Source organism: Notothenia coriiceps, unplaced genomic scaffold (genome assembly GCF_000735185.1).
Source record: "Notothenia coriiceps isolate Sejong01 unplaced genomic scaffold, NC01 NC01_scaffold00008711, whole genome shotgun sequence".
In the NCBI taxonomy this organism is placed as follows: Eukaryota; Metazoa; Chordata; class Actinopteri; order Perciformes; family Nototheniidae; genus Notothenia; species Notothenia coriiceps.
Window position 1 is genome coordinate 4,602 of NW_011341412.1, and position 14,568 is coordinate 19,169.

At 38.4% G+C, this 14,568-nt stretch overlaps 1 protein-coding gene across 1 annotated transcript in view; it reads left to right on the top strand.

Moving 5' to 3' along the window:
- Positions 1 to 232: 232 nt before the first annotated feature.
- Positions 233 to 14,568, top strand: part of lmbrd1 (LMBR1 domain containing 1) — a 31,170-nt gene continuing 16,834 nt past the window's right edge. Inside the window, exons 1-4 of the mRNA XM_010770303.1 lie at positions 233 to 305; positions 1,784 to 1,960; positions 2,720 to 2,783; positions 12,757 to 12,854. Of these exons, the coding sequence (XP_010768605.1) occupies positions 240 to 305; positions 1,784 to 1,960; positions 2,720 to 2,783; positions 12,757 to 12,854 (405 nt within the window). The 5' untranslated portion in view covers positions 233 to 239. The remainder of the gene's footprint in view (positions 306 to 1,783; positions 1,961 to 2,719; positions 2,784 to 12,756; positions 12,855 to 14,568) is intronic.

Consider the following 14,568-nt stretch of genomic DNA (forward strand, 5'->3'; position numbering starts at 1 on the left):
TTGCTATAGACAGCTTCTGGTCTTTAAAATGGTCAGCTCCTCTGTTTTGCCGCCCTGTCCCACCACCAGTGAAGCTGTGTGATTCCAATAAAACTGCTTTAAAAATCTTTCGCATACATGTGGAGATACAGTATCTACAGACGCTGTGCACTTTCTGCAGACACGTCACGACTGCTGCTCGCCCTCCACTGTGATGACGTCACCGGGATCACGTGGGTTTGTTATTGCAGGAAGTGAAGATGGCGGGTCAGTCGTTTCTCTCCGAGTCTATGCTCGGGTGGTCTATTTTCACTTTTATACTTATGGTAAGCACATTTTCACTCGTGTAAAGTTTTCATTAAGTTGTTGGCTGTCATACAAATACTTTGAGATGTTTTAGCAGGTCTAGAGCCGGCGTGGTTAAGGTGTTACGAAACGAAAAGGCTACAGTGTATCAACGTCAATATTGGCTTGGGATTGACTTTAGCTAACATTAGCCATGACACACTTTAGCATACAGGCTGTGTTGTGCTCAATGTAGAATTATATTCGCTTAAATTGCATACTAAAAGCAGGGGTAGTGTTAATCAGCAGTATTTTGAAAATAGCTGTCAACTATGTTATAATGTACAGAACATTAACATCTCCTTTGAACTTTTCTGGGTGACAGCTTCTACCTGTTCTAATGCGTAGTTAGTTTTCACCACATGGTTTTAAAATGCGCTTCACATATGTCATGGCGGTGCTGCTTCAAAAGCTAATAAGGCTGCTGTAACCACATATTCTTCAAACACATACAACCTTTCCGTTTATGTAAACAGATTTTGACCCACTCTACTTTTAAACGTTAGCGTTACTTAACTGATTTATTTGAACTTGGTCTCCGTAATCTGCTGCCCAAATTAGCACCCATTATCTCAGCTGTCACTCTGAGTCACGTGACTTAATCAGAAGACGTCCAAGAGAATGCCCGGATGCCAATACTGCGTCCCCACCACCCATCACTTACAGCCCTTTTTATTAGAACAAACCTTTCAGTGGATCTTATTTGATATGCAAAGCCCGCTCTTTGCCTGGCAAAACAAGCAGCCAGAGGCTTAAGGCTGCTGGACTTTAATTGATCCTGTCTGTGAATGGCAGCCCCTGATCTAAAGGGACTAGTTTTAGCAGTGTCCTCACTTCCTACAGCTTGTGTGCCTTGAATATGACCTTGTCATTTCGAAGACCCTTGTTTGTCTCCCTATTGGGTTGCCTACATGTTACTAGGACAATCCCTTTCCCCTCTTCTTCCCCCCTTTTTCCAATGAACTGCAACATAATACATGAGCAAATTCATTAATTAATTCAAAGTTTAAAAAAAAAAACTATGAAAAGTTAACTTTGTGTTATTTCTTGTAAGTTCTTACAATTATTGTGAGTCTACATTCACACTTGTGCTGACAGGATAACAGAAGGGTGTATGATATAATCAGATCATCGTTTTTTCTATCACCTGCAGTCGGGCTATTCTGGTTTATAATCCCCCAGTGTTGTGTTGACACCTTGGTTTGAGTATTTCCTTTTTGGCAATCATCAAGACACACATGGCGGTAATCGTTTCCAAGCACTGTTGAACAGGCAGAAGACGCCACAATATTGTGAAAAGAGTATAATGAAGTTCAATAGAAATATAGCACTACAACACTGATCAATTATTAAGTGTGTTGCTAATCGAAAATGAAAGTATATTTATATTGTATTTACTATCCCTCCTGATGGTATCATTTTCAACTCGATTTAACATATTGTGTTTTCCCTTGTTTAGGTAATCCTGACTTTTTGTTGGTTCTACATTCGGAAATTTCAAAGTCGTCAGGAGAGTGAAGTTGTTTCGACTATCACAGCAATATGTGCACTGGCCATTGCTTTGATAACCTCTGCACTTCTCCCTGTGGACATATTCCTTGTTTCATTTATGAAGTTTCCCAATGGTACCTATAAGGTAAGTCTCTTTTCTTCTAACTGCGCCAGTCAAAATCAATTTGCGAAATGCTAACGAGTTTCCCTGAGGCAGCTTTTAACTTTGCTATGTAATTTTCTTAGAATTAGACAAAGTGGACGTTGTTTTAGTCCAATCTAAAAGCTGAATTCATTTCTTGGCTCATCAATTTTGTGCAAAATCATTGCATTTGTTTCAATCTACTAGAAGATATAGCAAAGTGTGTATTGGCATCTTCATTTGAAGAGCAGGTAATTGTTTCTTTCAGTGGGTTGTGAGGTGCTTTCTACTTTGAGCTGTTAATGATTTTTTGTACAATTCAGTCAAGGCGACCTAAAATAAGATGCACATGTTAGCTCACCACGGACTCAATCCTTAAATTACAAACATAATCTATTGGATTTCAAATGTTGTAATCTAACAAAATAGGGAAAAGTCTGTGTCTGTGTGTATGCATTCATGTATGAGTTTCTCGACAATAAATGCATTTTGAATGAACCCAAGACAGTGAAGACACTGAAAAGGGGTCTTGTAATGCATTATTTGTTTTATGCCTCTATCTTGAAGGGTTATATATGAAAATACAACACACCTTCTGTATTTGTGTTAAAATAACACTATTTCTTATAGTCATTGTTGTACTCTTTTTATTTGTTTTTTTATTTAAGCTTGATGTCTATTCTCATTGAGTATTATACCTACTTCATTCCTTTTAAACTTGATTTTAATTTTTCACCATGGTTCTTCTTTGGTAACATTTAGGATTGGGCGGCTAACAATGAGACAAGAGGGCACATTGAAGACACTGTGCTGTATGGATATTACAGTAAGTGCATTTTCTTTATATCTCATTCTATGTTCACTTAAAAAAAATAGATTCAGGGTTATTTATTGCAGAATTTAAAGGAAAATGTATCTATAATTCCCTAATTTTGCTCTTTGTTTAAAACATGTTCATCAAGTTAAGCTGTTTTGCAAGTCATTCTTACACATGGAATCTATAAAGCAACTTTTGTAGTACATCTTATTCTCCCTAGAGCAGTCTAGCTCAGGTTTGCACCAAAAATACAGTATATCAAAAGGACCATACAGGAGCTGACTGTTAAAAAAACCCGCTAAATGTAATTCATGACACCTGAATAAATAACACGTATAATTAAAATAAAGACAGTCATAATACAATAATCCATATTAGGCAGTACTGTTAAAATAATAGATAGTCAAAAGCCCTTTTTAACTGGGTAATCTTTATAGACTGACCGATAATGTTTTTCCACGATGATGTCATATATCAGAGATATCAAACAGTTCCAGTGTTTCCTGGCAAAATGTCAAGGATGAGCATAAAAATTAATGGAATTTGTCAAATAGCAGGCAGGTTACATTAGTCAACTGAAGCTGACAATAATAAATTACATTTAGTGTTGCATAATTATGCTGAAAGTTAACGTTGGATGTGACTTGTGCAGCACACGCTATATCACTGGAGAACACGAGGTGAATGGTTTTCATGACACTCATATTCAGACATTTTGATATCATTAATACTTTTAACACTGTTCTTGAAAGAGTGATGAGGATTCACTCAGATCTTTGTTTGGTTTATGTAATGCCTTTCTTGTAGATGCAGTCTTGTTCACTTTTGCTATTATGGTCTCTTCCTTAACTGGTTATATACTGTATATATTTTTTAATAATGCAAATATTGACATGCCTTGCTTGGTTCCATGCTTTCATAACCTTGCAATTATTTTATTATATATTACTTATTTTAAACAGGCATGTATTATATTTTCTTTGTTGCTCTTTACTATTTTGTTTACCCATATATCAAGTATGCTGCTGTGTATATTGATGCTGTTTGTGCCTGGCAACAAACTCATGTGAAGTAGCTAACAAGATAGGAAAATACTAAGCTTACAGATCAAGTAAATAACCATGTTAATATAACTTTTTAGTTACTCTAGCAGTGATGAAAACAGCATTTTTCATTGTGAGTGATTGTAACATGTTGGTGTGGTTTGTGTTGAGCTCTGATTGAGCACAGGTGTTTCCACTTAACTCAGCCGTTGTCTAACGAGTGTGCTGCTGGCACGTGCCAACAGTGCTTCAGTAACTTCGGCCTAATCCTGCTAATAGTTTTGAATTACACCTTTTATCATTTTTCAAAAAATGTGGTGGCCCCTGGTAATTCAGGCATATCTCAGCCTAACTTCAACCTAAGCCAATTCCAATAAGCCAGAATAAGTAAAAACACCTGTGTCGGTGTACAAGGCCTTTCAAGCATGACAACACGTTGATGGACCTTCTCATAGTAGGATAAAGCCCAGGTGATATTGATAACCTTAATTATGGCTGTGTCTCTGAAGCTTTGCCATCGAGCCAACATGCGCATTTCCCTTAAGTCTGTGACAGTTTGATTTTGGTCTGACAATTGGTTTTAAGCATACTTAGTTGTATCATTAGTAGATTTATTGAGTGTCCAGTCAGGCATCTTGGACTCTCTTGCCTGATTCTCTTGCAATGAGGGAGGGCATGTCCATCCTCCATCGAAAATGTAGTTGCAATTCATGCAGACGGATTGTATCCAGGCCCGTTTGGCTGTTACATTCCTAGCTGAAAGCTATTAGTGCCTCTGACATTTCTTCATGATTGTCATATTAAAGGATAACATGAGTTTGTTGTCTTTGACAATAGCTAATTCAGTCATGCCAAAGACGCTAGATCACACGTTTTCCAACAGATGCTGGATTAAAGTGCCTGTCAGCAACACTGTTATGTACCGTCTGTTCAGAAATGCCAAATGCAAAGAAGACAAGCTGTCTACTTGCCCAGACAGCCCAATCAAAGAAATCTCTTCCACTGGTAAAATGACATAAGAAAATGTGCTTACTATGAACACTGCACCTGAATCCAGCATTCAAAGCCCCTAGTATACTGTCTCTGGACTGGCTAAGATGATTTTATATACAAGATTGATTTTCTCTGTCAATATCTATAATTTGGATATGACATCCTGTTTAATGGTACATTTTCTTTATATAGTCTTATACAATGAAAACAAAATTGTGTAGGTATCGTTATGAATGCGTTTTTTTTTTTTCATGGCCAAAATACCTAGAAACCGTTGTCATGGTGCAACAGTTACACTTAAATAAATGTGTCACACGTCAAAGGAAAAGGTCAGGTAGTTGGTAAAGTAGAACGATTTTGTTTGAACATTTCTCTAATGGCTCCGAGTGGCTGCTCGAGCTGCTGGGAACAATGCAGGACTACATACTGTGGCACTTGTGCTATGCCAGTTCATAAAGGAAAAGTAGTTCTGTTCATGCCATTCGCAGACAATAAGGGATTTTTATTCCCATATATATTTTCTTATGTGGTCGTAGCCCTGGGAGTGTGGTGTGAAAGATCTGCTTGAAAATCTGCTGTTGTCTTGTAACCTCAGGCTGTTGATAAGCAAGGCTGATTGCTTGTTAAACCTTCCTAAAACTAAAACCATCCCTGCATTTCCCAACCTCTCCCTCTGATTGGTATTGTGGTGTTCAAGGTGAGAGAAATGTGTGAATGAGAGAGAAGAAATCATTTAACACAAGACATGTTCCTGAGGTCAGTGCACTGTTTTTATGATAAGATTCAGAGTTCCTTTCCTTTATGCCCAAACTATTCTGAAAGTAGTTGTTATATATTCAGTGAGATTTGAACCTTTAATTAAAAAGTAAAATGGGATCATGATGCTTCTCTATGTGACTGTTTGTCACTGCAGTGGAGAGGTGTTTGTGAAGATGACATTTGAAGTGTGCTGAGTCTAAGCAAAGTCATATTTTACTGCAGGCTAAAGTAATACGCCAAAATTGAAAATGTGATTAATTCCATTTTGGCTACAAAGTCTATTCAACTATATTGTTGTCGATGTTTTTGACGAACTAGAGACTATTTCCCCCATTCTTTCTAAAGGCATTGCTTTTTTATTTGCCAGTAGGTGGAGACCAAGCTCCATGTGTGTTGTATGCACAGTGCGCTCACAAATCTAACCTTTAAAGTGGATTTTTTTTCTCACAACCTTATTTGACAGCATTGTCCATTTGTCTCTTCACAAATGGAATAATTATAGGCTTGATCCCTGTTCCTATTTCCTCCACTGACGCATGCTTTTTCTTCCAGGTGACTGACTTGCATTCAGTAGCGATCACAGTTAATAAGCGTGGGTATATGTCCAGCTCTTTTTAAACCCCCCCTGCTGAATATGTCCTTACATAGCTGTCATCTGGTAAATGAATGGTGCTTTAGAAAAATGTACATTTCTTCTTTGAGCACAAATGTTTAATCAAACCTAAAGTTGACACTGTTAACATTTCTGCAGCCGCTTGAATCAATCTTTCTGTTTTATGATGATTACCCTGAAAGGTTTTACATGCACAGTCAGGTCACAGTGGAGAAATACTGTATATAGTCGAGAAATTGCAACACCTCTCCATTGTTATTTTTTATGGATTTGTTACTTTTGAAGTGTGATATTTATAGATTATCTCGCCCTATTATTTGTTAAACTGCATGTGTGCTTCTGTTAAAGCACACCAAATGTATGTAAAATCTCTAATTTCTTCACATTCTGCTATTGCTATAATGGCGGCATCAACAATGGCTTCATATTTAGGTCAAATAAATGCATTTAGTCAAATCCTAGATGGGTAAGGGCATTCATTTATGTGTGCATGAGTATAGTTATTTACTTGACTGTAATGTAAAAAAACCGGATATGAAAATATTCTGTTATAGTGAAAAGTTATTTCCTGTAGAGAGAACTGCAGAGTTTTTCTAACCTACACAGTGTTGTATTCAATCAAATGTATCTTCAAATTGACAGAGAGGATGGATGCCTGCAACCGAAACACCCACTTCCTTTTAGATCCCAAATAGCTTTCTGTGATCTTTGATGAACCCTAAGTTTGAAAGCCTCTCAATCTCCAGCCTCTGTCCATTTATACATTTCCTTGGACTACTCAGTACTTCGAAGCACTGGTGCATGAGACCCTTAAGCAACAGTGCAAAATACCCCAGGGACCTCTGAATAAATCATTTGCTTTCTCACTGCCCTTTTTAATGCCATTTGTAGAGGAGAAGTTGTAGAGGAAGGGATCATCTAGTAAATACTCTGCAAGTACTTTCTTCTGACTGTGATTCTTTTCCACCCTGATGTGCTGACTGGATTGTGGAGGAAAGTGGTAGCCAAGTGCTTCTTTGAGACTGTTTTGAAAACATTGACAAATTGCAGTTTCATTTTTGAGAGCAGCTCTGTGTGATCCAGAGGGGCCTTCAATGATACGAACATTGTCCAGTGTGAATAAGAACAATGGGTACTTTTTTTGCCACCATTTGCAAAAAACAAAACCCATAGTGCTTCACTTCTACTTCCTGAATCTAACTCCAAATATACAAAACAGGGATTCAAACATTTAGACAGTGGATAGCATTTTAAGCCTGTAGTTACCTCTTTAACCATTTGTTGTTGTTTTTAGCACCACAAATGCTGGATTTCTGAGGCTGATTCTGTGACTATCAAGTTACTATGATGAGGTTCATTCATTTTGGAAAATAATATAGTGAGCGGGACATTTTACATTTGGAATATAAACCAGACCAACTAGGTTATTGTTGCATCATTCCTAATAAGGCTAATCATATCTATGGTATTTTTGTCATGTCATTTCTTGTTATTGGTGCAGAAATAGACAAACACCCATATTTCTGTTATAAGTTAATATTAATATAATATTGGCCATAGGTCTGTCAAGTTACCATATTTTACTATTTTGGGTTAATCGTTTCCAGAATACATCCCAATAGCAATATTCGCAATCTTTTGAAATGTAGTAATAATATAATCAGTGAAATTAATCTTTGCTGGTTTTTCTCTGCGTTGAGATATTACCATGTGTTTTATTTTCAATCTTTTTAAAATGAAAAGATCAAGTCTCTTCTCTGCTAAATTAAAAGACCCAATTGTATTGTAAAAAAGGTACACGCTATACATATTCTGCACAAACATGACCTTTGCTAATAACCTACATTCTCAAATACCAATTTTACTTCAAAATGTGTTAATATAATTTAGTTGTATTCCATCAAATATATTCGGAGAGAACTCCTTTTGGTAATGTTGGCTTTGCTCAATGAAGCTTTAGAAATGGTTTTTAGCACACACAGGTCTTCTGGCTCAGAAACCATTTGATAATGCGATGCACAAAGATCTTTTTCCCCCATTTAAGAAATTCACTTCACTATTCATGTCCTTCATGGCTACTGAAATTGATGGTCCCTACTTCCTGTAAAAATGCATAAGGGGCCCTGTGGAGTCCATATGGGATATGACAACTTCTTTACAACCAGATAAAACATGCCATTGAGCTATGAAGTGAATCAAAGTGGCATATTCAACAGGATGTTCCATGTTGTGACAGTCCATTTTCAGGCAGATGGCAAAAACTAGAGTAACACACGGCTGGACGATGTTTACATTTAGACCAGCCTCTGCAACACAACCTGTAGGTTTCCACAGTCCATTTAAAGTCTGCAGTCGGCGTTACTGCTTGCTGCCATCTCGTCAGCTTGGAGTCAATAAATCTAAATTTGGGTGACAGTGTTGTGGAAGGTCGGTGAGGGAAAGGTGTGCCAAGCAAATGACAGTCAAAATCAATTGAGTGACTTTGATAGACCAAGAGGAAATGTCAGTCAATGCAAAGATGCTAATAATACACTTCACAAACATTCATTCTCAAATTGCTTTTTCTTTAGGTATTAGGTTACTATGATATGATATAATCTATTCTTTTGTAATAACTTAAATAAGAAAAGTTCTGTATTCAAAGCTATGATAGAGTTTGCCAGCCAGATGAACAAGGCTTTCTTCTTTGTATAGTGGTGAGCTATCTGAATATTTTATATTCATACTGTTATTCAAAACAGGGGTTACACACTTCTTATCATCTTTGAACTGTAGAAAATAGTTGTAAAACTTGATCAGCTCCAAAGAATGAATCAAAACAAACTGACAGCAGAAAGCCGTGATACGCCGTCAGCTTATCAAGTTCCTTTGTCTTGTATGTTAGCAAACATCTGTTTATTCATACGTTCAGAAGAAACCGAGCATCAAATTAGAGTCCTTCATGCTAGCTGTCAAATTGAACTTGAATATTTACTAGTGTTTATTCCAGGTTCGACCCTCTAAAAATGGATACGTCCCTGATGTTTACTGGAAATAAGAGTGCAAGCTCAGAGTGTCATACCTTTCAGCGTGTGTCTGTAGACAGATATTTTCATCTGTCTCTGGAGTCTTTTGTCAGAGACTGTGTTTCAGCGAGAAATCTCCCATGGCATTTCATTTTCACTTAAAATGTAATACATGCTGCCTGTCTGCAAGTGCCAAGAGTCCAGGTGCTAATGCCCCTGTGGAGAGCCATAGCAAGGTGAAGACAAGGCTCTAATGTTCCTCATTTAGAGTGAAGCTACTTTCTTTGATTGATATGTTGGAATATTTATAATTGTTGTACATTTCTGCAAATGATGATTAAAATATAATGAGGTTTTGACTATTGCGTGTGTGGATTTACTCACATTGTTTCCCCAGCTGGCACTCTGTTGGTAGATGAAGGTTTTTTTTCAGCCATCTCTTCAACCAATTTTCCAAAATGTTGTTGCTTTCCTTTCAGTAAGGGGAGTGCTATGAACACAAAAATGTATAAAGGGTGAAGGAAGGACATGTATTATTTATTCTCTACTCTGTGTCAGGAGGATAAGTGTGCTAAACTTGTATCCCTGGTCAGGTATTCTCCCTGTAGAAGATGTGCTTAGAGTAATGGATGATACATGGTAATGCAGTTAACATGTATCATCCATTCTCTATTCTCTCAGTATGTTAATATTCCCGGTGTTTTGATTCATTTTACGCATTGCCTTAACCCGCAAGCATATGTCAGCGGCTGCACACAGTGCATGGCTTGCATTTATTGGCTCCTGGCATCATCCTAGACTCACTTTGTCTGGCTGTAAATGAGTGTAAATGGATATGTTAGTGGCGCAATGAATACGTGTTTATTGGAAGTAATGCCCTGTCACAATCACAGCTGGCAAAACGAAAGCCACTGTAACAATGACATTCATTTGTCCGAAGCAGAGAGAGCATTTTGTGAAATGTAGTCCATTTCACAGGGAAGCATGTTTATACTTGCCTGAGGCCATGCACTATTGACTGATATGAAGCAGTTGTTTTCCACATGTACACTGAAGTGTGGTACTGAAAGTCCCTTATATCATATATGATGAGGCCCTCTGTTTCGCAAGCGTCGACGGGGGACGAGGTGGTGTGCTAGTGGCGTCTCGCAGCGCTGCGCAAATTTGGCGGCATAGGTGCGCCATTTGCGGCTCAGTTGAGGCTCCCTCCGCAAGATGAGGCTCCCTCCGCAAGGTGAGGCCCCACGCAGTCTGCGTGATCGGCCTGTAGGGAGGGACGGCCCTGGGTACTGATGTTCTGGATTAAATGTTATCAGGAGCAGCGTTACAATTTTGCTATAATATGCTAGTTTGGCACTGCTTAGGGCAAATAATAAGATGTTGTTTTGTGTTGGTCTTAAGATTTTATCCATTATTTTGTTTCTGACTTCCAACAAAGACTTTACTCATGTATTGAAAATGGCTACAGTCAAACCAAATCTCTATTCAACATGTAGGAAAAAGGGACTTGTTGTGGTTAGCTGTTTGTCTTTCTGCACATGTTTCACTTGGCATCACAATGTGACTTGTGCTAATGATTCACATTATCACCTCAAAGAGGCGTTGGGCTATGCCAACCATGCTGCTGGGTGCCTTCGTGTTTGTTACATGCTTTCCTTTGAGTTATTTTGGGTTTGTCTGCTGTCTTCACTGGCATGCATTTGCAGCAGAAAGAAAAGCCCCCAGCTTGAAATAGCATTTCTCTATTAGTGTTTTTGACTCGCCTCCGCCCTATGAATTCCTAATGTTTTCGACTGGTGGTCTTTCTCTTAAAAAGTTTATTGTACAGGAAGAACTAAACAAGCAAACAACTTAGATCACAGAAGAGCGAGTTTTTTAAACCAATAACAGCTTTATTGCATTCACTGTGTCCAATTCATACAGAAGGTCTATGAAATTATTTTCTGACGAAGATGGCTTTTTGCTATAGAATTGCTGTATGTTTATTTAGATAATCATACCTCCTCAATCAAATAAAATGCTCCTGTTGTTGTACAATATCAGAACGTCCAATGAAGGGATGTAATACTTTTCTTTGCAAACCAACCCAGAAACTTTTAAATACATACATATAAAGCTCTACTGGGTGGTCATTGACTGCTAAATGAAGCGTTCACTGAAAACATTCATTTCAAAAACATATTACCTGCTGCTGGCCCAAAATGTCTACAGTGCATTTAATCTGATGGAAGCTTCCCCTAAGCTGTTTTAGGGAACATTTCTTTGAAACCCACACTTTAAACCAAAAATAATTAGTTCATAAAGATTATTGCTCCCTCAATCTCATGACCCTTTCTCTAGATATGTCGCGATCCTAAATTATGAGATATGAGTTGTTGTGTTTTTTCAATGCCCATTTTGCTTTGACCCTCCTGGATCTCTAGATATTTTGAGCTAACAGAATTGCAGCAACAGCTGGGTTGTGTAACATATGTATCATAAACCCCATGTGTTTTGTTTTCCTTATAATGGAAGAGTATAAGGCTGCCTAAAAGAGTGTGCATTTGTATTATTGGTAACAATGTTTTACATTGATTAATTCTACAGTATTGTATGCAATGTCCATGTAATTGACAACCTAAGACAATGCCCAATAGTCACACATCAAGTCAAGTCAACTTTATTGTCAATCTCAAAATATGTTTGTACACACAGAAAGATCGAAATACTGTTCCCCATAGTCCCGAGGTATAAAAAAAAAAACTCACACATTAAGATGCAAGAACGCTCAATAATTTACAAAAAAAACACAAAATAACTGTCTACTTCAAGTAAGCAGGATATACGGTATATAAAAGATGATGTACATAGTACAAATGGGAGTGACAATTTGGAGTGCAAAATTGTCCATAGCAGCGTAAAAGTGATGCAAAATATGACATTGAGCAGCTATTGATATACTATGCAGTCTGTTTTCAAGGGGGAATTAGGGAAGTACTGACAAAAGAGAAAAGCAACACAACTGGTTCAAGGTTAAGGAAAAGAGATACATTTGGTCTGTGGGGAAAGTTAAATGAGAGGTGTTTTATAACAAATGTTTTTTTAAGGATGACTGAATTTAAGTTATTTAAGGTTTCTCTGTGGTCTCAATGTTTCTTGGTATGTGAATAACTGATCCCTGCCCTAGATTTGTCATTAGAAGACTTTTAAGAAATGGGGTCATGCCGTCTCAGAAATTCTGATGACTGAAGTGTTTGAGTTTTGAGGAAATGGTGTTCCTGAAAGGGGGAATTATATTAGTTTATGACTGTAGTAAGACAGAAACACAAATAGTTTTTTAATATACTTTGCCTTTCAGATGATCAGGATGATCAGGGTAAATAATTAACACTGTAATAACAACTTCAAATCGGAATATAACACATTACATTTATAATATGTACCATACTTGTCATACATGCTCTGCAATGCTTTTACATTTTGACGTCATGATAAAACACATTGCCCTACTGTGTGCTCATTAGGGGTTATAGATTTGTAGATGTCTGTGACTAATCTTGGATTTCAATCCTTTTTTTCTTGACATATAGCACTATACTCCATCATACTATTCTGCGTCTTCCTATGGATCCCCTTTGTTTATTTCTACTATGAAGAAAGGGATGACGACAACATGAACAAATGCTCGGTAAGAACTCACATTTCTTCTTATACACACAGCACTGCAATCTGCTTGGATTTGGTTCTGAAGGATCCAAATTCATTCAAATGATTCAGGTGCAGCTTACCAATATGGTAAATGCAAAATGTCTTGTTGTTGTGGTTTAAGGCAACATGAATTGTATATGACAAACACTAAGAGATGATTTCCATCTTTCCAAATACCAAAGTCTTTACTCCAATCTTCTGTTTACTCCTTTGTCAAATCAGGTTTTGTCAAGCACAGTGGCTGAGCAGATTTGAGTCTTTCTGGTCATTTTGGCTGTAATGTTCTTTTATGGTTTGTTTAATATTTGGCGGGGCCTGGCACTGAGGAAACCACATGTAATTGGAACGCTGTATTTGTACAATCGCTAAATGACATACATAATATTGAAACGCTTAAAGGTGGGGTAGATAATTTAGGAGAAACCAGCTCGAGTTGGGCGCTAGAATTTTTTGAAAATACACAGGCCGAAAAATTGGCCACTTCCTTACAGAGCCCCATCCCTCCAACATACGAACGTGCAGCATGACCAATGAGGCGCAGCGAGATAAGTTGTGGCCAGCCAGATGGAAGCTGACAGGCAGGTAGGCGCATCGCTGTTAGTTTAGCCGGGCCGGCTCAGGTGGTTGGTCGTGCTTTTTAGGGCAGATGACACTTTTTTTATGAATTTTTTTGTCCCCAAAGCCAGCTTAATATATTCATTGATATCGGGATGTTAAGAGCATTCCATGGAATATAACAAAAAAGTGTATCTCGAGCGGTTTCTCACAACCTTAGCCTACCCACCTTTACAGGCTAATCAGTATTATTAATAAAAAACAAAAAAATCTTTATAAATACGTACTCTGCTATAGCCGCGCGTTCACACCAAGTACTTTTCCCACAAAAGGTTCGGCTGAGAACCTACGATTTAGTTGCGGTTTTCACACCAAAAAAGCCGCCAGGAATAAATAGTTCTAGAGAACCTTATTTACCCCCTTTTCAGTCCCCTGCTAGAGATCAGGAACTTTCATGGAAGAAAAGGTTCCTGTGTGCTGATTGGCTGGGGGCCCGGAATTGCAAACAAAACGCCCCGTCAAACTCCCCAAAAACGTTTGTGAAGCCGCCATTTTTATTAGCATTATTCAGCATTAGCATGTAACCCAGTGGGCAGAAAAACGGCAAGAGACGATTTAATTTATGTCCAACACAAATAAAACATGGTAGCGGTGAGATGAGGAAGGGTGTGGCGTTCTGGCCGTTTACTTCCGAAGGCTTCAGTAGAAGCTGCTGGGAGTTCCCAGCAGCTTCTACAGCGCCGTAAACTCGCAGGGACTTCCGGCGCGGGATTTGGCGGCAGCATACGTCCGTGGAAGTTGTTTGCAGCCTGCCAGTGAAACCGCAAAGCAGAGAAAGACAGAAGTGACGTCAGCGGCTTCATTTGCCTAAATGCCACCCCGCCCCCCCGCTCCGCTCCCCCCCGCCCCCCCCTCCCGCCCCCGCCCCCCTGGAAAAATTTCGCGGTGTGAACGCGATTCTGTAGCTCTAGTTCATGAGAACTAAAGAGTTCTCAGGAACTTGCGGGAAAAGTACTTTGGTGTGAAACGCGCCATATGGTTAATGGGCCAATGTTTGCTTAACGATATTCAGTCAGAACGTTTTTAAGGGGCCATGAAGATAACAGATAATCAGCACTTAATGTGTGTGTGTTTTAGCA